The sequence below is a fragment of the Monodelphis domestica genome, chromosome 1 (assembly GCF_027887165.1).
Source record: "Monodelphis domestica isolate mMonDom1 chromosome 1, mMonDom1.pri, whole genome shotgun sequence".
Classification (NCBI taxonomy): domain Eukaryota; kingdom Metazoa; phylum Chordata; class Mammalia; order Didelphimorphia; family Didelphidae; genus Monodelphis; species Monodelphis domestica.
In genome coordinates, this window is record NC_077227.1 from 393,716,916 (window position 1) to 393,744,090 (window position 27,175).

General features: G+C 48.1%; 1 protein-coding gene across 1 annotated transcript; it reads right to left on the minus strand.

Moving 5' to 3' along the window:
* Positions 1-2,508: 2,508 nt before the first annotated feature.
* On the minus strand, positions 2,509-21,528 carry SNTA1 (syntrophin alpha 1). The gene is made up of 8 exons (XM_001381272.4): positions 21,103-21,528; positions 18,470-18,655; positions 12,444-12,627; positions 10,060-10,270; positions 9,776-9,906; positions 7,842-8,038; positions 7,471-7,658; positions 2,509-3,262 (listed from the first exon to the last, which is right to left on the minus strand). Exons 1-8 carry the CDS (start codon positions 21,437-21,439, stop codon positions 3,173-3,175), a joined length of 1,524 nt encoding a protein of 507 aa, XP_001381309.1. The 5' UTR covers positions 21,440-21,528; the 3' UTR covers positions 2,509-3,172.
* Between the last annotated feature and the right edge of the window lie 5,647 nt (positions 21,529-27,175).

Genomic DNA, 27,175 nt, shown 5'->3' on the forward strand with positions numbered 1-27,175 from the left:
TCTGCAATACACATTACACACATATGTAAATAGGTCTGTCCATATACATAAATAATTTGTAATATAGTTAGAGATGACAATTATAGTATAGTGACTGTACATGCATGTACATATCTATATATATTTTGTATATGACTTTGCATATTCTGTATATTTTGTAAGATATTTCTGTATGTTTGTATAGTAGTATAGTAGAGCTGGAACTTCCTCTCTCTGATGCTGCCAAGATTTGGCTTCCTATCCCCTGGAGGTGAATATCATTACCTCTGTTCTTCCTGACTGGAGAAACCCTTTCTTGCTTTAAAATCGTAAGTGTTCCTGCATGCTGGAAGTACCTGTGTACTCAGAAGACCTGTGACCAGCTAGCCTGAACAAAACTGTCTATGTTGGGAAGGCCAGATGCCAACTCCAGCCTGACCAACTAGGGTTGAACTCTGCTATAAAGGGTTCACCCTGAAGATACTAGAAGACCTGTTTTATCCTACAAAGTAGTCGGGGAGGATTAAGTAGAGCCAGGTTAGCCAGTCAGCCCTGGGAATTTGGACAGGCAGGTTAGGGCCTAGAGAGTATGGAAGAAAAGGAAGAAATCTCTGTGAGGAGATTTTAGGAGGTGGGAGGTTAGTAAGAACTTCATTCGAGCTAGGCAATCCTATTCCTTAATCTTCCCCTTCATATTACTTTGTTTCAAAATAAATCCCTGTCCTGATTTTACAAACCTGTCTGGGAGATTGAATAGCGCACTGGTCACAGTGAAGCAGGTTCACAGGCCCAGCTCACTGAGAGGTACAAAGGACTCAAATCAACCTTGGTATCTCAACATCATCACCACCATCCCTATTAAGGGCAATATTTCAGTAGTGAGCAGCAGAGGCTTCTTATCTTCACTTTGATCCTTACCTCATCCCTGCTAGAGGATGGAAGGGGAGCAATCTTCACATCCCTTCTTCTCTCCCATACAAGTTAGAAAAGGAGCCTTTTTTTTCCTTTAAGCCTTTACAGGTTTTGAAACCACTTTTGAGACTTGACTGGCTCCAAAAGACTAATTATTTAGATTATTGATATCCCTTTCTAGTAACTGAGTCCAAAAGTATCACTGGAACTTCAGGTGTGCTCTGATGCTTGCCTGGTGGACCATGTTGGACAATTCAGAGGCAGCAGAGCAGCTTCTCTCAAGTGAATCAACTTGTGATGCCCTCGGTATCTGTTCTTGTTGAATACCCCATTCCTGCCATGACCAAGTAAATCTTTTGTTAACTGTGAAATGATCTATGAGTGTCTCATTCTGTTCCAATGTTGAACATAAACTCTAAGCCTAAAACACCATTCCTTGAGCTGAGGATGGGTCTCTCCTACTCCCAGGAAGCCCAGGAGAAGGTGGGGTCCCCAAGTTTCTGGCTTGATGGGTTCCATATTTCCTTACACCTAAGTAATGTATTTAAGGTTGACAGGGACCTTAGATATCATGTTTCTACCTACTCATTTTACAGATGAGAAAATGGGCCCCATGAGAAGCTATTTCTTTTCTTCCTCCCATTCTACCCACCAGGTTGCCACACTGGGAGCAGACCATCACCTTATATTGGCCAGGAGTCCTGATACTGGGGGCAGAAGGAGGGAGCTGCCCCAGGGCCCAGGTCTAGCTCTGTCTTACCTACCCAGTACCCCTACCCCACACAGTATAAGTAGTCTGAGACCTTTGATGAAGCTGTCTCAGTTGGTGTAATGTGAAGATGGGATTAACTCTCCCCTGCCCATTTTTAGATTTAATCACCAGAAGTATATACACCCCACTTATCCTTAAGTGGGAGAGGTCTGTGACCCATGTGTGCGAAAGTGGGTGACAAATCAAAACCCACTGACTGCCCCCTGGGCAGTCCTAAGCAAAACTATAGACTATAAATTGGTCCATATAAAAGTAGAGGAAGATATAGGAAGTGATGCAAAGAAACATCTTTTAAAGGAGTTACAACTTCCCGTGAGAGCAGTTCTTAGTTCTTTGGAGTTCTGCTTTGGAATGGGAGGCTGGTGAAGAATCTGCTTCATAGATCTGAGACCCTAGACTTGGTGAGAATGTTCTTAAATCTCTCCCTTTGATCTACCACGTGGGTGAATGAAAAAAGCTGACTCCTTTCCCTGGCTTGTTCTGGAAATACTAGCCTCTGGAGAGGTCCCTCATCTTGGAGGAGGCCTTGTGGCTAGAACCCTTGTTTAATTTACCTCTGTACCCCCTTTGCTGGGCCTCTTAAGCCCTGCCTGGTTCCGACCAGGCCAGAGTAAATATCTACTCTCTCTGAATTTACTTTCACTCTTTCTCTTTTTGTAAATAAATTACCATAAAATTCATTTGGAATTGAGTAATAATTCCTGGTGACCATACTCTTAAATAATTTTGTCCAGTCCTTTAATTTTAACCCCTTGCATTCTGGCCTTTACAGGAAGCAGGGTTGAGGGCAGCTTCCCTGGTTCCCTTTGCCAAAGAACCAAGACAGAAACAACATACAGCTGGACCATGGTGAAGTGGGGCTGTTTATTTCACCAAGAGAACACACACACACACACAAAAAAAAAAACAGAACACAAAACGGAGAGAAAAGATTTCATGGTGGAATCTGGGCTAAGAAAATAAGAATTCTCTTCCTTCTTCTCCCTGACCCAGGAAGGGCCACATCTAGGAGGAAGCCTAAAGGCCTCCACTGGACATGAGGGCTTCTTGCCCCACATAAAAAGAGCCATGGCTCTGGGGGATGGGTAGGGTCAGGCTGAGGCATGGCCCACTCCTTGTGTCCGTGTGACCTAGATATGCCAAATGCCAACCTGTCCCCAATAGAGCTGGGAGCAAATCTCTTCCTCCCATCTCCCAGCTCCTTCTCAGCCCTGGCCACGAAAGTATCAAATAAGGAATGGCTTATTTGTACACAAAATATCACTCTGCAAGGCACTGGTGTGGGAACAGCCTCGGGGTCAGCTGCTCCTTCACAGGGACTGTGTCTCAGGAGGCCACCACCCTGTAAGCCCTCATCGCACAGTGGTTTCTGGCAACCCCGGCACCACTGATTTCCTGGCTCTGTTCTCTTGACGCTCTGCTCTCCTCTTCCTGCCTTCTGTCCATCAGTGAGCTGTGTGGGCCCCTCTTCCTGGGCTTTGTGCCCTCCAAGCTCCTACCCTGGAGGCCTTAGGCCAGCCCCAGGCGGGTGACTTTGGCAGAAAGGAAGGAGTGGATGATGAAAACAATGGTTTTGGGGCAGGAATGAAGGTCCAGCTGCTATAGGGGTCAAAGAAACTCAAGTCAGAGTAAGCAGTCATCCCCTTTCCAAGGCCCCTTGCTCCAGGCTTGCCAGCCCTGAATCAAGGAAGCTTATATTCACACACACACACACACACACACACACACACACACACACACACACACACACACCCTTAATCCCACCATCCCCCAGCAGTGATGGCACAAAGATATGGTCAATAGGTCAATATGGAACCAAAATAAAGCATTCTCCGAGGACAGAGCTATCCCCCAGAGCAGAGGAAGTCAAAGGCCAAGGAAGCACAGAATTTTAGCACTTAAAGGGACTTCAAGGGCACTTTCTTTAATCTCTCACCTTCATAGTCTCCCTAAAAACCTCTGTTCAAACAATTTTAGTGCCAAGGAGCGCATGATTCTCCCAACCAGTGTTGTTATTAGATAACTACAAGTGCTAGAAAGTTCTTCCTCAAAATATACACACACACCACCAGCACCCCTACCCTTGGCAGAGATGGGAGACTGGAATGGTGTGGAAGAGTTAGAAGAGATGCCTGTGAATACTCTATGTTGCCATCAGACACAACTGATGCATTGGTTGGCTTTGCTAAACTGCTTTTTTTCTTTCTTTTTCACTCTTTGTCACAAAAGGTGGCTCCTTGGATATGAAAGAGGGAAAGGATATACTCAGATATGAATGTCATGCAAAAATAAGATCTTTTTAAAAATGATTATAACATGGTTAATATGGAAATGATGTTTTGCATGCTTTCATATGTATAATTGGTATCCTATTGCTTGCCTTCTCAATGGATGGAGAGAATTTGGGACTTTAAAATATTTCAATTTTTTTTATTTTTTTAAAGAAAGTTAATTCTTCCCCATATTGGACTGAACTCTGCCTCTTTGTAACTTCTACTCATTGCTCTTAGTTCTGCCGTCTGGGGGCAAGTAAAACAAATTTCTTTTTCAGAATCCAAACTCAGCCTTCCTAATATCTCTGAAGACATCTACCATATTCCCTCTAAGTCTTCTTTTTTTCTAGGAGAAACATCCCCAGTTCGGGGATTCTCGTGGCATGCTCTTCCACTCCATCCCTATCTTAGGCTACTTTCTTCTTGGAATGTGCCCCAGATTATCAATCATTCCTAAAATGTGGGGCCCAGAATTAGACGTAAAACTCCAATTCTACCTGACTCAAAACTGAACTCATCAGCTCCCAGGTAGCAACTCTAGAAGCCAGGACTGCTCCTCTCTTCCCAACACCCCAAATTGCACTACTTTCCAAGGCACCCAGACTAAAAAAAATTTTTTTTTTAGAAAACCTTTACTTTCAGTCTTGGAATCAACACAAAGTATCATTACTAAGGCAGAAGAGGGGTAAGGGCTATATAGCTAGGGGTAAGAGTCTAGCTAGAAGTATCTGAACCAGATTTGAACCCAGGACCTCCTGACTCCAAGTTGGCACTCTATATGCTGAGCTACTTAGTTGCCTCTGACCTTCAGGCATTCTCACTGGTTGCCCTCAGTGCCTAGGATGTGCTCCATCCTCATCTCTACCTCCTGGCTTCACAGGCTTCTTCGGTTAGGTCTCAACTAAAATTCTACTTTCAGGAAGTCTCACTGGCTCTGCTCTCTTCTCTTCTAATCCAGCCTTCCTATAACTTCCCAACTCATCTCCCTAGAGCATGCCTCTCTGAAACCTTCAATGGCTCCCTAGCAAAGCCCCTCCACAATCTGAGTCCAAACTGCCATTACAGGTTTATTTTACATTTCTCTTATTGGGTCCATCTGCTTATAGAGCTCTCCTATCTCTGTGCACAGGCTCAGGGTGTCTCCCAAGCAGGGAATGGGGTCTTCTCCTTCTCTGGTCTGTGCCTGTTAAAATTTTCTTCCTTAAAGACTCAGCTTAATGATAATCTCCTCCATAAAGCCTTCTCTTATCTCCTTTTTCCAGTCCCTTCCCAGACCTGCTTCTGTCCTTCCTCAAATGTGATTGGAGCACTTTGCCTGGATCTCCATTTAAGCCATTATTCTCCACTATTTATTAGACTTTGCCCAGCATCCATAGTGGATAGGGTATAGGATTTGGGGTTAGAAAGAACTGGGTTCAGATCCTGCTTCTGACACTTACTCTGTGATTCTGGGCAAGTGACTTAAGCCCTCGACTATAAGCCCCAAAATGTACAAGATCTTTTGTCTGCCATGTCGCACTGTTGACGCATTCCAAGCCTGCCCAAATCCCTGACGATCAGGGAGATTCCCTTCATGTAGGCATTTAGTTATCAAAGGAAAACTTAAGGGAAAACAACAAACTTTCCCAAGTAGCCCAGGCACAGCTTACTGAATCTGGAACCAAGAGGACACCAGGCAGACCTTAGAGACATGGGGCTTTCACATCAACTTGCTAGTTCCACACAAAAGAGAATTATAGACTTATAGCTGCAAAGGGCTTTGGGGGGCATCAAGTGCAACTTTCTCATTTTATAGATGAGGAAACTGAGGTAGAGAGAAGTTAAATAACTTACTGCAGTCACAATTCCAAACTCATGTCTTCCTGACTCTAAGCCGGGCACTCTCTCCACTATGGTTCCTAACTTTTTCCCAGGGCTATTGACAGAAGGTTCTCTTAAAGGCAAATACTTAAATATTATGTTCACTGCAGCTAAACCCGACTGTGCACAATTCCTGTTGCAACCAAGTCTTCTAATTTATTTTTTTAATTGTTTTTTAAAAATTTTAGACCCTTACCTTCCATCTTAGAATTAATACTGTGTATTGATTCCAAAGTAGAAGAGCGGTAAGGGTCTGGTAAGGGGTTAAGTGACTTGCCCAGGGTCACACAGCTGGGAAGTGTCTGAGGTCATATTTGAACCCAAGACTTCCCATCTCTAGGCCTGGCTCTCAATCCACTGAGTCACTTAGCTCTCTCCTAAGTCCTCTCATTTTACAGAGGTGCCAACGTTTTGCCTTCTGAGCAAAGGCAGAGGATTTCACAGAAAGAGTCAGAACCAGGGAGGCCACTAGTAGAGAAAATCCTTCTGCAGTGAGTGACCTATATCCCACAAGGCAATAATTAATTTTGTTTTTAGGTTTCTCTTTCTGGGGCCAGAAGTTCTAGGTGTGCTCCTGTCAGATGCGCACCTTGTTGAAAAATGAGCTTTGTGTCCTCTAGAAGGGGACAGGAAACCCCAGAGCTGTGCCCTTCTGAAAGCCACGTGGTACACATGGGCAAACGTATCATGGTAAAGAGTAACAAGCCAGTGTCTGCCCAGCACAGTTCCAGGCTTCTCCACCTGGAATCTGGCCTCGAACTTCTTTCCCAGAGCTTCCTAATGTGACCCTCTGTTCAAGTTAGAAATCTCTTCAGAGAGCCCCCAAACCAGAAACACTCATCTCTATCTCCCAGGCTTTTGCTCAAGTCGTCCTCACTCCTATTCTTCATAGTTTCTCAAGGCCTTTGAAAGCCCCACTTCCTCCAAGAAGCCTTCCCTTACTAACCTATCCCATAATGATGTCTCTGTACTAACTCTGTGAGTCTTCCTTTGCATCCTTACATAACCTCATACTTTTTATCTTTCTCTACATTCCTTGTCTTTCCTCCTTGCCTAAGAGCTTAGGATAATGGGATAATGGATTTAAACTTGGATTGGACCTCAAAGGCCATCCATCACATCTCTTCCCCCACCATTTTGTAGATGAGGAAATTAAACTACAAAGAATACATATATACATATTTTTTTCCTGATGAAGAGATACAAGCACTCTATCCACTGTCACTTCACCTGTTCTATACTCCCTTCATATGTACGTATTTTATTTCAGTGACTTGCCCAACATCACAAAAATAGTATCAGTCGGGATTTGAACTCATATCCTTCTAACTCTAAATCCAATGCCTTATCTGATTAATTTCTGATCCCAAACCTACAATTGGGCACACAGTAGATGCTCAATTACTGTTGGATGCTTTTATAGGGCTGTCAGTGCTCCAGGACTGCCCTCTCAGAGCTAGGGTCTGACCAGTCCTCTGGGTGGGATAAAGGAACTGAAAGGGGGTTGGGAGGATGGGGAACAAGAGGTGAAGGAAGCTCTAGGGAAGGTGATGCTGGGAATATCCTCAGGTCCCCTTTTGTTCTCAATACCCCCGGCCCTCATTCTCCTTGACCTAACAGCCTTTCTGTGTTCTCCCTTCTCCCTGCAAGACCCAGGATGTAGAGGTCACTCACAATTTCTCCCTCGGTGCCCCCAAAGTCCAGGAAGAGCAGGCTGGAGCCATCATCAGAGGACATCTGCAACTTCTCGAAGGGCTCCTGCAGCAACAAGGTCTTGGCCAGGCCAGGTTCTACCGCCCACAGGGTGAACCCCTTGTCGATGTGCACAGAGAGACTACACGACCGCCCATTCCACGTGCAAGCTGAGGGAGATGAGGGGAGTGAGGGATTGAGGTGCAGGCAGACTCCAGAGGCCAGTCCAAGCCCAGCTCCCACCCCAGCAGCCAGGACAAAGATCCTTTGGGGTTCCCAGCCCCAAAGGCTGCCTACCCCCTGACTCCCCAGAATTTGCAGCCCTCTCCCTGTGCACCCTCTCAGGTTCTAACCTGTGGACACCTCCTGGACAGTCTCTGCAGCATTGTGGCAACCATCCACCAGCAGGCGGGTCCAGGAAGACAGATCCCGGGGTGACTCCACACTGAACAGGTGTGTCTCCACCCCCTGATGGGTCCCCGAACGGAGCGCGAAGGATAGCTCTGAGTCATAGAGGACAGAGCCCTTAGAAGGGCCTGAATGCACCAGTCTAGAAGGGATGAAGATAAGAACCTTAAGAATATATACTCCTAGGGCATTTGGGTAGCTCAGTGGATTGAGAGCCAGGCCTAGAGGTGGGAGGTCTTGGGTTCAAATCTGACCTCAGACACTTCCCAGCTGTGTGATCCTGGGCAAGTCACTTAACCCCCAATGCCTAGCCCTTATAGCTCTTCTGCCTTGGAACCAATACACAGTACTGATTCTAAGACATAAAGTAAGGGTTTGGGGGAAAAGAAAAAAAAAAGGAAGATGTTTCCCTTCAACCTTCCAGTATGCTTTGTCTGGGCCAGAGAAGGAGTTCCACCAGGCTCAAGATATCTGCCAGGGGATTAGAAATCCAGAGTTGGAAAAGCCCTCAGAAGTCATCTAGTACAACCTCCTCATTTTACAGGTGAGGGAACCGAGGCCCAGGGAAGTGAAGGGATGTGCTCAAAGTCACTCAGGTGGGAGAAATATCAAGGGTGGGATTTGAACCCAGGTCTTCTGACTCCAGAAACCATGCTCTTTCAACTGTACCACACTGCCTGGGAAGGCCTTAGAACTGAGGATCGTTGAAGGATTAGGCTCTAGACCTCGGATTTTATTCACACAGGGAACTCTCTCAGGTGAGAAATCTCCTTCAATCAATGTAAATTGGCCCCAACTCTGCAATTTTAGAGCCACAAAGATGCCAACGGAACTGAGAGGTCACACAGCCAAAATGTATCAGAGGTAGGGCTTGAACTCAGATCTTGCTGGCTTTAAGGCCAGCTGTCTTTCCACCACACATGCTGCCACTCTGGAGGAGCCTTGAATTGGCTCATCAAATATTGCTTCCATCAACTCCACCAGCCGCATTTGACCCTGTGTCCCTGCTTCTCTCCCCCTCCTACAGTCTTGGAAGACCTTAGCCGGGTTCCCCATTCTCTTGTCTGAGGCTTCAGCCGCTTGAACAATATAATCTTTGGGACACTGGCCAGCTCCCCTTCCATCCTGTCCCCAGGCCAGGTGTGTCTCTGCCCTTTCGCACTGGCCATCTTCTATTCCAAGAGGGTCTTCCCATTTCATTTATGCACCTCATCTTCTATCTTAGAATCAATACTGTGTATTGGTTCCAGTACAGAAGAGTGGTAAGGGTTAGGCAATGGGGGTTAAGTGACTTGCCCAGAGTCATATAGCTGGGAAGTATCTGAGCCACATTTGAACCCAGACAACAGATAAATTCTTTTTTTTTAAACCCTTACCTTCCATCTTGGAATCAATACTGTGTATTGGTTCCCAGGCAGAAGAGCAGTAAGGGCTAGGCAATGGGGGTCAAGTGACTTGCCCAGGGTCACCCAGCTGGGAAGTGTCTGAGGTCAGATTTGAACCTAGGACCTCCCATCTCCAGGCCTGGCTCTCCATCCACTGAGCTACCCAGCTTTCCCCACCCCTTATTTTTTTCAGAACTCTGCATAACACCCTCTCTATGAAGCCTTTCCTGGTCCCTCCAACTGATAGCACTCTCCTCCCTACCCCTAAAGTGAACCTCATATTTCATACGTATATATTTGGTAGACATTTGTCAATAGTCATGTTGTCTACCCCAATAGAATATAAGTTTTTTGAGATCAAGAACTGGCTCGTCTTTGTCTTGTGGGCACAGTGCTTGGCACATGGCAGGCCCTTCCTAAATGCTGGTTGGTTGATTGACCGATGAGGGCGCTAGGCTTCAGCGATGGGCCCCAGACCTGGGCGCATGAGGTACCTCGTGGCAATGAGCGGAGAGCTGCGGGCAGGAGCGCTGAGGGCATCTCGGTTCTGGGGGAGGCTGCTATAGAATAAAAGGTCCTTCTCCGTCAACACGGCCAGAACAGGCTCTGTCCCCCCACCTGAGAGCTAGAGGACAGAGGAAGACCTTAGGATGACCTGAAGGAAAGGGTCCAGAAGGAGGGGCATAAAGGAGGCTGGGCAAGGGGAAAGAGGAGAAGGAAATGCCCTGCCAGAGCCAGGAGGGGACAGACCCCCAACCCCCAGCCTCATGCAGGCCACCTGCTCCGTCAGCCAGCCAATCCGCTTGATCTCCGTGCTCCCAGAAACACCTCCGGCAGCTGCGAGGAGGGCCCGCAGTTCATCAGTGACCCAGGGTACAAGGACACCGATGTTAGCCTGGAGGGCAGCCAGCCACGCTTGAGCGCTGGCCTCATCCTTGGCTCTCAGGAAGAGGATGTCACGGCCGTCTGCAGAGCGCAACTCCAAGTACCTGTGGATAGAGGCCGACTCAGGGATAGCCAAGCCACCGACCAGCAGCCCAGGCGCCGACCTCTACAACCCCCAAGAAAGCTGGACGTCAGCGAACTACTGAACACTGACCGGGACGCACACACGCTGGCCCCACAGACACATGGATGACGTGCAGGATGGACTGAAGACAGACGCCAGCCACACACCCCTCCCATATAGACCCTCCTCACATTTCTCAGACATCAATCCTGCATGTACACACAGCAGCCCCCACCTGCCTGCACACGTGCCTTCCGGACAGAATAACTAATAATAACTAACATTTGTATAGCACCGCTCCCGTGCTGACAAATGTCTCATTTTATCCTCCCAGCGGTGGGGCACAGGGGCTATTATTGTCCCTAATATTTAAGGAAATTATTTCAGACTAGTCTTCGGAAGGACAAATGCTCTGGCCACACAATGAGCAGACAAGACTCATTGGACCCTGATGGAGAGAGAGACTGAAGGCGAAAGGAAAAGGAGATGGTGGAGGATGAGATGTGCCATGGAAGTAACCGGCGTGAGCTTGGACAGACTTCAGGAGAGTGCAGGACCGAAGGCTCACAGTCCACGAGGTCATAAAGAGTCAGATGAGAAACTGAGGCAAATAGAGGTTAAGTCACCTGCCCAGGGTCACATAACTAGTAAGTGTCTGAGGCTACATTTGAACTCAGGTCTTCTTAACTCCGAGCCCAGAATTCTATCTACTGGATCACCTCGCTGCCCCAGGTCTCTAACATACATGGGCTTCTTTAAAATTGTCTGTGCCTCTCTAGAACTCAAAAAAAAAACTCCCCACTGCCCCACAGGCCATCATGGGGTCCCCTTAGCATAAGGAGGCCTGAGCCCTCAGGTCACAGTCCTGGGTCCTGCTTGTTTTCCAGCCTAGGAAACTAGGCTGGGCCTCAGGGTCAGAGTAAAGAATGAGTCAAGATTGTGCTCACCCTGGGCCTGGGGGCTCCTGGGCTCAGTCAGGGAAGCTCACACAGACAATGCCTGCCTGGTCTCTGAAGCTCAGACGGCCTGGTCCAGGCTAAGGGAGAAGTTTAGATCAACTAAACCAAAATGGGCAGGAAGACTGGAAGGGGCAGGATGGGCCGCATGGCCCCCGCTGTGGGCTAAGTGCCAATCGGAGGGCTTTGATCTCTCTCTGGGCCACTGGGTGACCCTGACAGGTCAAGGTCCCCTCCTGAATCCTCAGGACCCTCTTCCTTATGAGCACGGTCCATGGCCAGTCTCCTCCCAACACCATGAGAAAGAATCAGACACCAGGTTAAAAAAAAGCTCTTCTAGGGTCTTCACAGAGCCCCCAAAGTCATGCCATGGTCCCCGAGGTTCTAGGCTATCTGCCCCTAAATGAGGCACACAGAATTTTCTCTGGCTGTCCCCAGCCTACAATGCACTGTCATCTCCACCTCCTGATCTTCTTCAAGCCCAGCTAATCTGTCCCTTTTGACAGGCGGCCCGTCCCATTCTCTTCATTCGGGGGCCTTGCTGACTACTTCCAAATTATCCTAGCTATTGCTTGTTTGCACGCAGCCGCCTGCACGCCGTCTGCCCCGTTGGATGGCCGAGCTCCTCCAGGGCAGGGATTGTCTTTCTTTGTATCTCTACTTCTTGGCACAGGCCCAGACACATCGTGCTTATTGACCTACTGACTGACTGACACCCTCCTAGGCTAACACGGAGGCTCGAGACCAAGGCCTAGAGCCACAGAACCTCAGCACTAGGAGGACCTTACAGACGCTCCAAGAAAGGAGGAGCCCGAAGCCCGGACAGGGAAGGGCCTCGTTCAAGCTCGCATCACCCGTCGGTGGGCAGGCTGGTCTAGCATCCAGGTCCAAGAGCTTTCTGCTGAATCGGGCTGTTCCTGCCCTGGTCGGGGGAATGTTGGGTCTCCTGGTCCCCGCAGCCCCTCACCTCCCTAACCGGCTGGCAGTGCTGACGGCCAGCCCCAGGCATGGCTCTTCCCTTCCTTTCAGGCTCCCCTGCAAACCACACTCACACTCTGAGCCACCTGGAATCTGTCATGGCTGGAGTCCAAGCACAGCCATCCAGTCTCTCCTGGGGGCCCACCAGCATCCACTCCCCATTAGAGCCCACCCTCTCCTGGGCTCGGGGTTCCGTGCCACCCTGGGGCCAGTCCTCACCTGCGCTCAGCATCAGCAGGGATGCACCTCCTCGAGACATAGGCCATCTTCAAGGAGACGTTTTTTCCCTCCTTGAGGTCCCGGGGGCAGAGGGTCGGGGAGGAGGCAGTCGGTGACTCCCAGCCTACAGTAGCCCCTGACGAAGAGTTCTTGAAATACGGTGAGATCTCCTTCATGTACTTGACTGTCCGGGGGAGACGGCGACAAGGCGTCACACGGGGCCGGTGCACCAGTAGAGCTCCCCCACCTCTGGGTGCTCCGTTTTCAGGGCAGCAAGTCTACTACAGCAGGATCACTCTCTGCTTGACCCAGCCCAGCCCAGCCACCACCCAAGGGCACAAGGCTTCAGGAAAGCACTCCTACCCAGAGGGCTAAGAACCAGGAGCCCTGGGTTCTAGCCCCAACTCCATTCTTACTAGCTGCGTGACCTTGGACAAATCACCTTCCACTCCGGGACGACTTCCTCTCTGTGAAATGAAGGGGTTGGGGCCACAGACCTGAAAGGGTCACACGCTTGCAGACACGGACACGGACAAACACCGAGACACGGGCACAGGTGGAGTGTCCACAGACACGTTTGCAGACGTTTATTCAGAGACGCGCAGACTCCTTCCCTCCCTCCGTCTGCCAGTTAAGACTAGGGATCATTTTTAAGACAAGAAGCCATACACCAGGGAAAGAAATATCTTGGTTTTAAGGAGAAAATGTTAAATCTTCAACGATTCCATGCAGGACTAACAACAGGGGGAAGAACCCAAAGCTGTGAATTAGTAAACAAGATATAATTCTGGTTCTATTACATTTACTGCCTAGCCTTGGGTAAACTGCTAGTTCTCTCTGGCCTTCAGTTTCTCCATCGTTAAGCGAGGTACCTGGGCATTCTACAATCACACAAACCTCCAGACAAGAAAGGAGGCCATTGGACAAGGCCTGCCCTGAAGGGGTGATGCCTCGCAGTCCTCAGGCCCCCTTTGCTAGGCTTACTGAGCTCCTGCCCCCAACCCTGTAATTGGCACATAAGCCTGCAGACAGGCTCTTCTACCTGGCCAAACTGCAGGTCACTCCTAGTGGGAAGTATCTCGCAACACTAATGAACCGGAGAGGAAGTTTCCAAAGAGAGGCCACGAGCCCCATTTGCCTACTCCCTGGGGATAAGCAACCTAAGAAAACCCAAGGCTATGGAGAGCTGATGCTAGCACAAAATGGGCATCTATCTTCTCCACATCTCCCCAAAGTACGTAGCCACACTATACCCATAGGAGATGCCCCAGAGTTATTCTGTTGACTGACTAAGTAAGTTTAGAGGGCTAAAGAAAAAGAGGAAGCAACCCACCCTGAGCCAGGCCATCCCTCCTCCCTAGGTGCCCTCTGTATCCCACACAGCTTCCATAGTGTGGGACACACAGAATAGGCTATAAATGGCTTCTAAGCAGTCCCAGACCTGGGGGCTTGGGTTACACACACGCAGACCCCATGGACACGTGCTCCTGGGCCTGAATGCCTAAGCTATAAAAAGACTTGGCTCTGAGCCTCCTTCCCCTCTCTCATTTCTGCCTGAGTCATCATTCTTGGCAGTGAGGGAGCCCCAGGGGCAGCTGATGGGTCCACCCTCAGGAGGGGCTGTGGTTGGGAGCTCTGCTGCCACAGCAGGGAGGGGAGGCTCATAGGGAGTGTCCCCACGCAAGGACTCCTCTTCTCTACAGAGGGAGCACAGGCTAGGTTGACAGAGCTGATGGATAACCCTATTACTGCTTGATTTTACTGCCAAGCAACACCATCTCCGGCCCCCTCCAGCCCTAGACACTTCCCCAGGGCCTCGGATGTTTGAGGGGGGTAGACAGGGTTGCTCCTTTGGTCCACATACAGTACGACCCAGTGGAGGGAGCATTTGAGACAACCCCATTCTGAAGTCATCCTATGATCAAGCCATCTCATCATGAATCCTCACCCAGTGAAGAGGCCAACCTCAGAGTCTGTTAGGTTCAAAGTCCAGTCTCCTTGGGGGAGACTTAGAGGCACGGAGCAGTCTCACACCATCAGAAGAGCAATGGACAGGCTGGAAGCTACACTGATGAACCCCGAGTCTCGGTGCCTCATTTCCCTCTCTATGCTCACCCCTCCTTCATCTCTAAACCCTTCCACCCAAACTCCCTCAGTCCCCAGCTTCCCTTTCAGATGGTCAACCCACGTAAGAATGTTTTGTAACCGCTGGTCAGCTGCAGTAACCATAGGCTGGACAGGAAGAACCCTTCCCCACCAAAAGAGCCCCTCTTGTGCTCTCAAAGTGGGTCCCCTCCGGCCTTCTCACCTTCCTGCCCGTCTCAGCTTCCCTCGGTCTCCAGAGTCACACCCCATGTTTCCAGCTCACAGAGTAGCTACCCAGATCCAAAGGCAAGAAGCACCAAAGCCTAAGAGTTCAAAGCACCTCAAAACCTACCCACTTGCGAAGCACAGCGCCCAGATGCACCCCCTGACTACTCTGGCCTACACGCATCTCTGATTTCCTCATCTCCTCTAACAGAGCCTAGGCCACACTGAATGCACACCCCTGGCCTGCCTTATGCCCGCGCCATAACTGCTCCATATGTGGGAGTCTAAGCCACACGGAGACAGAGCCAAGCTGGGAACCACCTTTTCCACTTTCCTCATGTCCCGGGCGGGCCCCGGGCGGGCTGTGGGTGCAAGGATCCAATCTCTTGGGGTTTGGCCTTAGCCCAACTCTCCATGACTTCATTTGCTGCACTCTTCCCACTTGGGCCTACTGAATCTGAGGTCAGTTGTGCTGTGAATCCTTTCCAGAGACTCGAGCCCTGCTAGAAGAAGTGTGGACCCTATTTGCATGGTGGCTGTGGGAGTTAAGAGAGAGATAGGGACACCCTATGTGTCTCCTGCTCTCCCACATCCCTGACTGCAGAAAGCCCCCAGGCCACTATCTGTGCGAGGTCCCTGGCCCTTGAAACCTCTCTGGGGTGGAATGCCCCTCTCTGAAGTGCTTCTCAAGGGAGACTGAATTGGGGTGCTAGCAGACAGAACCCACATTTTCCATATTAAAAAATAAGCGAAGAGAGCGAAGAATTCAGGACTAGGCAGGGCCAAGAGGTACTGGTGTCTCAGGGCATTGGAATAGAATAGCTTGCAAGAGAGGCAAAGAATCTCCTAGTGCCTAGTAACAGGGGAAGAGTGAAGACAGCTCAGTAGGGGAGGCAGGAGAACACTCCCTCTCTACTTGTTTTATGGCCATGTTTCTCCTGAAGGGACTTTGCAGCTCATGGTCTTCCCCTGCAAAACCCAGGCCCACCTCATCTAACAGGGAACCAGAATGGAGGAATTAATATAAAAGGATCCTCGAATGTCAAAGCCAAGAGAGACCTTGAAAAGCCCCTAAACCAATTGCTGTATTTTCAGATGAGGCTTAGAGAGATCAAGTGGCTTTTCCAAAGTCAGGAAAGGCAAGAAAATGCCACAGATTCGAGCTTGGGGATGTTAGATGCCCAAGAGTCAGGGTGCCCAAAACAGCTCTCTAGGCCGAGTTCTAGCCCCATTCCTAGGACAACGGCCCCAATAGGGAATGGGGAACAGAGCTGGAGGGAAGAACCTCTGTCTTATTTAGCTCTGTGTCTAGCCCGACTACAGTTTGGGTTGCCATTCAGCCTCCTTTGGGACTGACTGAAGAAACATTATGACTTCAGGACTTCCAGGGCTTCTTCTGATGAAGGAGGATTACACTGGCTCCAGAGCCCCTGGCACCTCCGTCCTCGAAATAGTGTGAACTCCCCACAGTGCAGGGTCCAGAGCCTGGCCTACCGTGTCCCTGATGCACACTGGAGCTCACAGCATATCCTTCCTGGGTCTGAGCCTGACTCTTCTTCCCTGAATGTTCTGTGGGTGTGCATACTGTTCAATGTTCCCTAACTGCCACCCTAAGGCTAGCAGGGCCACAGTGGGGCTGGGTCTCAGGGCAGAGAACACTTACTGCTGAGGAATGCTGGTGGCAGCCCAACAATTGGGCTCTGAAACTACCACCCCTGGCCTCATTGGCCTAGGCATTTCCTGGCTTTGGCGCATCTGGTCTGCCCTCTGTCTTCCCTGGTGCTAGAAATGGAATGGTATCTTTCTCAAAGCCTGCTACCCCCAGAGGGCTTTCTGGACAAAGAAAGCTCTTTATTTCCTCTTTGGACCCAGGACTGCGTGGTTCCCATTCTATTAGGCAGTCGCTCACAGCTCTTTCCATAGAGCAGAGCCAACTAGACTAAGGGGGCTGGTTTTAGCAGAGGGAGACCATAAGCTCTGAAGCTCCTCCAAGGTGGCATGACCTGGTTCTACAGGGTAGCGGGGGTGGGATGTTCCTATGCACACACACCCCTTCTCCCTGCAAAGGGGATGTCACATTCACACCACAAACCTATCTTCTTCGTGGCCAAAGGATCTTAGAATCAGAGATTTCTGCACACACTGCAGTCTGGGCATGCCCCACCCTCCAAGGCCTGAATAGAGTGCCAAGCTGCCCACTCCTCCCATCTGCCCTTGTCTTTTGAGAATAGGAATTGGAAATTCTGAGAGTCAAAGCTGGGGGCCACAGGACAGGCTGACTCACCTGGCAACCTGCCCTGATGGGAAGGACCAGCAAATGCCTATGGAGGGAGGGCTGAGCACTAGGGAAAATGAGAAAGGGGCAATAGGCAAGTAGGGCAGGGAGCCTGTATTACTAGATCAGAGGTGTACCTTCCACCCCCACCCCCATATTATGGCAAGGGCCACTGCATCATAGATCAAAGACTTACTAGTCCAAAGCTGGTCCAGGGTATCAGAAGTCTACTGAGCAGCACCCCTTCCCCCCATATTTCCCAGAGTCACAAGGTACATTCTGTACCTCTCAATGGCCCCTTTACCCTACCAAGTTCAACCAAGCTTGTTTCCAAACTTACACACTTCACAAGAAGGAGGAGAACCCAAGGAGACATGAATAAAAGAGAATCCATAGGAATGACATAATTCCCCTCAGACCATCTTAGGTTAGAAGAAGCTTCCAGATTAGAAACAGAAGGACCAAGATGGGACCCCAAGAAGGGACCAAATCTTCAGGCCCTTCCCCAATCAGCCCCTTTCCCTGCCTCCCCAGCCTCCCCAAAGTCTCTTTCTCTATCTTAGGATATCTGTTAATATCACCATACCTGATCCCTGACCACAAATGATCCTCTCTCTTATTTATCCCACAGGTAGACAGTCCTACTTCCCCTAGGGCTGTAGTGTATCTAAGGGAAGCTAAGAGGAGAACAGGCCATGGGCCTTAGATCCAGCCTTGACAAGTTTGACCACTTCATGGGAGACCGGCTTCTTAAAGTCAGAGGGAATGGAGATAGGGAGCAGTAGGTTCCTAGTGGGGCCACGGACTCAAGGCTCGACCATGGGGGCTGATGAACAAACCTACTCTTAGCTCTACCAGCCCATGACTGGCAGGTGAGTTGTAGGAGTGATGAGTAAGGAAGGTATTCTGGAGCCACAAAACTGCTTCCAGACCTTATAGAGAACCAAGCTGCCTACTTTTCCCAAGGGCACTGCTTACACTTCACATAGAATCCTTTGACCAAAAGACCCCTGATAAGCAGCTCCAAACCTCAATCAAAGACTTAGAATTAATAGAATGTCTGAGTTGGAGGGACTTAGAGACCATTGAATCCTATCCCTTTATTTTACAGACAGGGCAACTAAGGTCCATAGAGAAGAAAGGATTTGCCCAATATCATACAGCAAGTTGGTTGCAGAGCTGAGACCAGAACCCCAGGCTCCCAGCCTAAAATTTCTAATCTCTTGGTTTCTAAGAAAATAAACAAAGGGAAATATTTAAATATGAAAAGCACATAGCTTTTTTTCATGAACGAATGCAACCAATTCAACCAAAAACCTGGAGATTCTAGGAAAACCGTCCCAGGTCCTAGTTGAGGGCAGGGTGAGGAATGTATGGGAGGAGCAATAGAGCTATCTCCTCCACAAGCTCCCCTTCCCAGCCCAGTCCTCCCTCAGCTTACCCTCCAGCACCACCTCCTTGCCAGTTTTCTTGAGCACCTGCACGGCCTCATCATGAGTGGCTGTGGACAAGTCTCCACCGTTCACCGATAAGATAGCATCGCCCACAAACAGAGCCTCTGTCTGGTCAGCTGCCAGCCCCTTAAAGATCTTGGAGATGAGAATGGGCATTTTGTTCTCTTGGCCACCTGAGGATGCACACACAGACATGTACACATGTAGGCATACAATGGAGATAAGGAAACAGGCACCAATGTCAGAGAATCAGGAACAAATATTAATTAATTAATAACCAGCCTACGACTGGCGAGTGGATCCTAGGAGTCATGGGCAAGGTCTCCTGGAGCAACAAAACAGCTCCCAGCCCTTATAAAGGTGGGAAGCCCAGTGGGCCAAGTTGCCTACTTTTCCCAAGGGGTACTGGCAAGAAGATCCTAAAAATGGAACCAGAGACCATTAGCACTGAAAAAGACCTCAGAGGTCACCACTCCAATGGTCAAGGAAACTGAGGCTAGAGAGGGGGGTTCCAATAATTGTTCTTCTATAAGAGGTTATCTTCCCAATTTATGGATGGACAGTTTGTGGCCTAGGAGGAGGAAGGGATTTGTCACAACCCCGGAAAGAATATCAGACTCAAAAGACCATTTAGAGGAAAGGGTGGGGAGGGGAGGGAGTGGCCTTAGCATATGGTATTTGGACCCTGAGACTTTGTGGGTAGAAGAAATCCCTCCTAACTGTAGGGATAGATAGATCCAAGGTCATTTCCTATTTTCCAAAAGCAAAGAGCAGAGCAGAGAAAAAGCAGAGCCTTGAACCCAGCATTAGCTGGGCTGCCATGATCCTTCAATAGCCAAATTTCCAAACCAGGCTCAGGAGAAATTACTTTCCTTGAGGGGAAGAAAAACTCATTCCCTAACATCCATGAGAGAATTATAGATATAGACTCTTTCACTCTTGGGAATGGCAGGGCTCTGCTCTCAGAGGAGACCTAGCTGCCCATCTGTGCCAACTGCTTGGGGAAGGAGGAGGGAGGCCTCAAAAAAGAGAAAAGGGCCTTCCCAGAAAGCTCAAGGGGCACCTTGACCCAGAAGTGGGGCATAGGTACAAGAAGATTATGGAGTACTAAAGAGAGCTGTGAGCTGAGGATCAGAAGAGTTGGGTCCTAGTCTCTTTTATTGCTACTAATTCTCTGTGTGCCCTAGGAAAATTCCCCTTTCCTCTTTTTTCTTTTCCACAAAACAAAAAAGGAGTTGGGGTAAGGCCCTTGCTACATGTGATAATACTATGATTGGAAATTCTATGATTTTAAAACTTTCAACCCTGCCATTCACAAATTATTTCTGAAGCAGGAACCCCCAAGCCTACCCCAGAAATACTATAACTCCACCACAAAGGCTCTTACTGCTGATGCCTGGGAATATTTTGACTATTCTATTCTGTGACCAGAACTGTCCTAGTATGGCACTGGAACCCAGGTCCAAAGGGCCTTCAGCCCTCTGGGAATTGTTTTCCTATCCAAGCCATGAACATCCACACAGCTCTGGAGGGAGAGAGAAGTCAGAGAAGAGAGAGGATAGAGAAAAGAGAAAGAGGAAAAAGACAAGAAAGGAGGGGGGATTAGGAGAAATGAAGAAGCCAGGAGGCTTGAAGTGGGAGGGGACATGGAATAAGATCCTCCACCCTTATAATGGTCCTGAGATATCAGGCTAGAAGCCAGATCTTGCCTTTATGGAAAGCTGCAGATAGAGATGGCAGCAGAGTTGGTCTTGGAGCTGGGAGCCCTGAGTTCCAATCTTGTTTCTCATACTTCCTAGAAATGGGACCAAGCCACTGAACTTCTCTGAGGTTTCTTTACATGTAAATTAGTGGAGAAGCTACTTCATAGAGTGGTTTTAAGGTTCCAATGAGATGTTGTATGGAAAGGCTTTGTAAGCTTTAAAGCTCAACATAAGTAGAGCATCACTGTGGATATAATGATGGGAGGTTCAAGGAGTGCTACATACTGGGGAACAAGCCCAGAAAATTAGCACAACAGAGGGCAGCGAAAGCCTGCCTCCCCACCAGACAGGGCCAACAGTCTGGGTTGGAGAGTTTAGACCACAGGGGGCAGGAACTGCCCTGTGAGGGTTCCATGGAACTCTCAGAGACTCAGACTAGGAAGCAATGAGGCTACCATCAGAGCCAGGCTCCCAGCCAGTCCATAGCCTGGGCAGCTCTCTTCAGAGAGGCCCTGCCCACCAGCTCAGCCTGCCAGGCCCCGCTGTCCCGTGAAGTTTGCAGAGGGAGAAACTGGGTAGGAACTTGCGTCTGTCTCCATGTGGCCCGATCGTGATTTCAAGGGCCTTCCCAGCTCCCATGACGGTCACCTTCCCGCAAGTGCTATACCCGTGCAGGGGACCCCGACAATCGGAGGGGCAACAAGACAGTCAGTCAGACAGAGAGACAGTCGGAGAGAGAGGACAGTCCAGAGCAATGCGCCAGGGCGCAGAGCGCCCCTCACCCCTCTTGTCTCCGTTGCTCAACTATCCTAGGCTCCTTCACCTTCATCCTGGCTCGACTGGCTGCCCTCCCCAAGTCCCACGGCCGCCCCTGTGCGGCTGCAGTGTCCCCCAGCCCGTGCCCCCGGGGCCGCTACCTTTGATGCTGATGCCCAGCCCGCCCGCCTCCTGCTTCACCACGCGCACCGTCCGCTTCTGGTTGAGCAGCGCGTGGGGCAGTGGCGGCGTTGGGGGCGCTCCGGGGGCTGCGGGCGCCCCGGGATCGGCGCCGTTGAGCTGGGGCAAGGACGCGGACACAAGCTCCGAGACCGGCCCCGGCCCCGGCTCGGGTTCGCCGCTAGCCGGCGCGGCGCTCACCGTCACCACGTCCGCTGCCAGGCTGACCAAGACCCGCAGCCAGGGCCCGGGCCCCGCGCTGCCCGGAGCGCGCAGTTCCAGCAACCCGCTCTTTGGTGAGCGCCTGCCCGCCGCCATCTTCGGAGCCAGGGAGCCAGAGAGCCACGGAGCGAGCGAGCGAGCGAGCTAGCGAGCAAGCGGCCAGCGAGCGCTCCGGCCCCCTCCCCGCCCCTCCCCGCCCCTTTCCTACCCTCCCTCCCCGCCCCGCCGGCGGCCCGGGGGCACCGTGGGGGAGCCCAAGAGCCCAGGCACCGGGCACCCGGCCCAGTTGCAATCCCGCCCCCCGCCCCCCGGCCGGGAGACAGTGGAATCCCGGTCACCCTTTTCTCTCTGCCCCTCGATCCCCGTCCCAGACCCTGAGACTGGACGGAGCGGGTTCTCTTGGGGCTCGTCTGCATGGGCCTAGGGCTTAGTGCTGGAGAAAATGTTTGGATGCAAGGAAAGGAGAAGGGAGCTCACTTCCACTCTCCTAATAAATGCGGGCAAAACGGAGACCACCGGGCTCGGAGGGCCCTCTCCTCAGCCTGCTCCCTCATTGTACAAATCGAGAGACGGTGGGCCAGAGATATTGCCCAAGGTCATAGAGATAAAGGCAGAACAGAATGATAGATGGAGGGTCAGTTCTCACTACGTCCATATCTAGCTGTCCAAAGAGTTTTACTAGTTCCCTGTGGGCTCTGGGGGTAAAATATAAATCCCTCCTTGTGGCATCGAAAGCCCTGCACAACCTGACTCTTCACAACCCCTATCTTTTCAGACAGATTTCACCTCGTCCCCACCCACTCTCCCACCCGACAAATACAGTGTTTTCCAGCCAACTGGCCTATTTGTTACTTTCTAACTAGAGGATCTATCAACATTCCATCTCCAGTTTCTGCCTTTTCCCAGGCTTTACCCCCATGCCCAGAATTCTTGTCCTCACTCTCTTGATTCCAGATTCAGGATACTTTCTACCTTGACCTCCATTAATCTGGAGGAAGGGTGGCCACCTGAATGTAGGACTGTGGCTGTGAGAAGGGGGCTCAGCCTAGGGTTGAATTCAGCAAGTAAAGTGTTAATCGAATAGCTGGCTGGTCTAAGAGCCTTGATGCCTGAATTCTTTTAGAAATCTGCCTCCCTTCCCATAGACCAATCCTGTCAAACTCATAGAAATAGGAACCACTATCCTTACATGAGGAACCCTGAAGGCTGCATATTGACTTGGTTTTAATATATATGTCTGTATACACATATATTATTTTAATTTTTGGTTAAATATTTCACAAATACATTTTAATCTGGTTTGGGCCACTCAGGCATGTGTCATCTGTCCCCAGCATGTCATCTCTGCCCTGGACCATGGTGCTTCAAAAAAAAGATTCATAGATTGATAGATTCTGAGTCAGAAGGTACCTTAGAGAGGTCATCTAATCCAACCTCCTCATTTTACCAATAAGGAAACTGAGATGCACAGGTTAAGCGTCTATCCTAAGGTCTTGTAGACTGCCGGTGGGATAAATGTAGGTGTCAGACTGACAGAATCCCTGGGCAGATGGGTTTTGCTCTCAGGATCCGGTGGGGGTGATCTGATTAATTCATTGGTCACAGCCCCCTGTGCATCAATAGCCTTTATAATCCTCATGAGGTAGGGGTGACTGATCCTCTGATTCAACCGGGGCCGTCCTAGCGCCTCCTGTTGTTAGTACTTCCCACCTGACCCTTTGGGTTTTTTAGCCTTTCTCCTTGAAAAATAGCTTTCCCAGCCAAAGGTTAGACCAACTCCTGATGAAAATATTTAAGCAAAGCACTCCCCATCCTATCCATCGAGAGCTTCTGCCCTTGTTCCAAACTCTTTTCTATCCTAGTATCCTGGATAGGGGCAGATAGTCCCTAGAAATTTAGAATCAAAGATGTTCAACTGCTTTTCAGATAATTTATACTGGATGTCCAAAACAAACCTCATTCTCTTTCCCTCTAAACCTTCTCCCCCCCTCCTATCTTCCCTTTTACGGTAGAGGGCAACACTATCCTCCCAGTCCCTTAGGCTCACAACCTAAGGCGTCCTCCTGGATTCCTCACTCTCTCTCACCACACCCTCCCATATCCCAGCTGTTGCTAAGACTTGGCCATGTTACCTTGGCAACATCTCTCAAATGAGTCACCTTCTCTCCACTGCAACCTTTCTGGTGCAGGCCCTCATCACCTCACGTCTGGACCACTGCAATATCGTGCTTGGCGATTCTGCCTGTTTCAAGTCTCTCCCTACTCCAATCCATTCTCCATTCAGCCATTAAAGTAATTTTCCAAAAATGCAGGTCTAATCTTGTCACTCCCTATTCAAACCCTGGTAATTTTCTATTGCCTCGAAGATCAGATACAAAATGCTCTGTCTGGCATTCAAAGTTCTTTAAAACCTAACCTCATTCAGCCTTTCCTGTCTTCTTGAACCTTGCTCCTTGAAAGTCCCTGTACTATTCAATCTAGTGACACTGATTTCCTGGCTGTCCTAGAAATAAAACACACCATCTCTCAGCTCTGGACATTCTTTTGGGGGTTCTTTTTTATTTTTTTCCAGATTACCTGTCGATACAATGTTTAACAATAATTTTCTGATACTGTGAGATTCATGTTCTCTCCCTTCTTCCCATCCCTCCCCCTTCCCAAAGACAGCTGGGTAATATGATATAGATTGTAACGTTTTATTCTACAATATACATTTCCATGTTCATCATATTGTGAAAAAGGTATAACTTACCCTACAGAAAAATTCATGGAGGAAACAAAGTAAAGAATGGTATGCTTCAATCTGCATTCAGATTCTATCAGTTTCTTCTTTGGTGATGGTTAGCCTTTTTTGTCATGAGTCCATTGAAGTTGGATCCTTACATTACTGAGAAAAGTTGTCATTCACAGTTGATCAACATATATTATTGCTGTTACTGTGTACAACATTCTCCTAGTTCTGCTCATTTCACTTTGCATCATTTAATACAAGTCAAGATTTTTTTGTGATCATCTTGCCATTTCTTATGGCACCATAGTGCCGTATTCCACTACAATCAAATACCACAACTCATTCAACGGTTCCCCAGTTGATGGACATTCCTTCAGTTTCCAGTTTCCAGTACTTTGCCACCACAAGAAGAATATGCTATGAATATTTTTTACAAGTAGATCCTTTCCCCCTATCTTTGGTCTCTTTGGGATACAGTCTTAGTAGTGGCATTGTTGGATCAAAGGGTATGTGTACTTTTATGGCCCTTTGGGCAAGCTCTGGACATTTTATCCGACTGTCCCCTATGCGTAGAACACTCTTCCTCCCCTGCTCTGACTAGTGATTTCTCTGACTTCTTTTTTTAAGTCCCAACTAAAATCCCACCTTCTTGAGGAAGCTTGCCCCAATTTCTCAATTCCAGGGCCTCTGTTAATTATTTCCTATTTATATAGGATATGTATTTATATGTGTGTTGTCTCCCCCATCAGATTGTAAGCTACTTGAAAGCAACAAGTGTCTTTTGCCTCTGTGTCCCCAGCACTTGGCAAATAGTTGTTATTGTTGAGTTGTTTCAGTCGTGTCCAACTCTTTGTGACCCCCTTTGGGGTTTTCTTGGCAAAAAATCTGGAGTGGTTTGCCATTTCCTTCTCCAGATCGTTTTACAGATGAGGAAACTGAGACAAAAAGAGTAAGACCTAGAGACATACAGCAAGTAAGTGTCTGAGGCCAGTTTGAACTCAGAAAAATGAATCTTCCTGGCTCCAGGCCTGGCACTCTGTCCACTACCCTACCTACCTGGCCCCTGGAACATTGTAGGCACTTAATAAATATTTATTGAATGAATAAATGAATGAATGTAAAACTGGAAGCTCCCTCAGAGATCACTTAATCCAACCTCCTTTTTTTTTTTTTACATACAAGATTCTGAGGCACAGGGAAGCTGTCTAGTGTTTGCTTTTGGCATAAGAACTCACAGTTTGACAAAATTTGGGAAAACTGGAAAACAATATGCTCAAAATTAGGTTTGGATCAATATCTCACACCCTATACCAATATAAGGTCAAAATGGATACATGGTTTAGACATAAAGAGTGAGACTATAAGTAAATTAGGAGAACAAAGTAGTTGAGCTGTCAGATCTATGGAGAAGGGAAGAATTTATGACTAAATAAGAGATAGAGAACATTACAATATGTAAAATGAATAATTTTGACTATATTAAATTTAAAAAGTTTTATGCAAACAAAGCAAATGAAACCAATATTAGAAGGAAGACAACAAACTAGAGGAAAGTATTTTATAACAAATTTCTTTGATACAAGTCTTATTTTTCAAATATAGATAGACTAGCTCAAATTTATAAGAATACAAGCCATTTCCCAGTTGACAAATGGTCAAAGGATATGAACTAGCAGTTTTCAAATGAAGAAATCAAAGCTATCATTAATCATATAAAAATGTTCTAAATCCCTTTCATTTAGGGAATGTAAATTAAAACAACTCTGAGGTACCACCTCATCACACCTATCAGATTGGCCAACATGATAGTAAAGGAAAGTGATAAATGTTGGAGGGGGTGTGGCAAAATTGAGACACAAATGCATACTGGTGAAGTTGTGAACTCCATTCCAGAGGGTAATTTGGAACCTATGTCCAAAGGGCTATAAAACATACCTTCTGATCCAGTAATACCACTACTAGGTCTGTATCCCAAAGAGATTTTTTTTTTAAATGAGGGTAAAGGACAGAATTGTACAAAAATATCTATAGCAGTTCTTTTTGTGGTGGCAAAGAATTGGAAATTGAGGAGATGCCCCTCCAATGGGGAATGGCTGAACAATTTGTGGTATATAATGGTGATAGAATACTATTGTGCCATAAAAAACGATGAATAGGATTTCAGAAAGAGCTGGAAAGACCTACATGAACTGATACAGAGTGAAATAAGCAGAACTAGGAGAACATTATAAACAGTACTGTAGAATGATCAGCTAGATACTTAACTACTCTCAGCAATACAACAATCCAGGTCAATTCTAAGGGACTTATAACAAAGAATGCTATCCATCTCCAGAGAAAGAACTGCTGGAGTCAGGATGCAGATGAAAGCAAAAATTTTTCACTTTAGTTTATTTGAGTTTTTATTTGGGGACTTTGGTTTTATATTATTATTCTCTCATAAAAATGGATAATATGAAAATATGTTTTGGGTGATAATACATATATAACCCAGATTAAATTAATTGCCAGCTCTGGGAAGGGGAAGAAATGGGAGGGAGACAATTTGGAACATATAACTTCAGAAAACTTATGTGGAAATTTATTATATGTAACTGGTAAAATAAAAAATCATTAAAGATCAAAACCACACAGTATATACCCCCATTGCTTATTGAATAAAGTCCAAACCCAAGCCTCATTTCCCACTGACCTCTATTCATTCTTTGTGTTATTTAGTTATTTTTCAGTCATGTCCAACTCCTCATGACCCAATTTGGGGTTTTCTTGGCAAAAATACTGTAATGGTTTGCCATTTTCTTCTCCAGCTCATTTTACAGCTGTGGAAACTGAGGGTTAAGTGACTCATCCAGAATTGCACAGTAAGTGTCCAATTTAAACTCACAAAGATGAGTCTTCCTGATTTCAAATCTGATGCTCTATCCACTGTGTCATGTAGCTGCCCTCCATCCATTCTCTGCTATAGCTAAACTATATAACTCACTATGTATTGTGTCTCATCCTTTCCTGTCTCTTTGTCTTTGCTCATACCATTTCCTTGGTCTAGAAAGCCTCCCTAATCCCTCTCCACCTTCTCCCTGAAGCATCCCTTTGTGCCCCTG

Bases quoted from the DNA above. Each gene is read 5' to 3' on its own strand.
- SNTA1 (XM_001381272.4), bottom strand. From the start codon at position 21,439: ATGGCGGCGGGCAGGCGCTCACCAAAGAGCGGGTTGCTGGAACTGCGC. The intron at 12,628-18,469 runs GTAAGCTGAGGG...TCCCCCGGACAG, and splicing joins CAAGGAGGTGGTGCTGGAGG to TCAAGTACATGAAGGAGATC. The intron at 7,659-7,841 runs GTTAGAACCTGA...CATCTCCCTCAG, and splicing joins TGTCCAGGAGGTGTCCACAG to CTTGCACGTGGAATGGGCGG.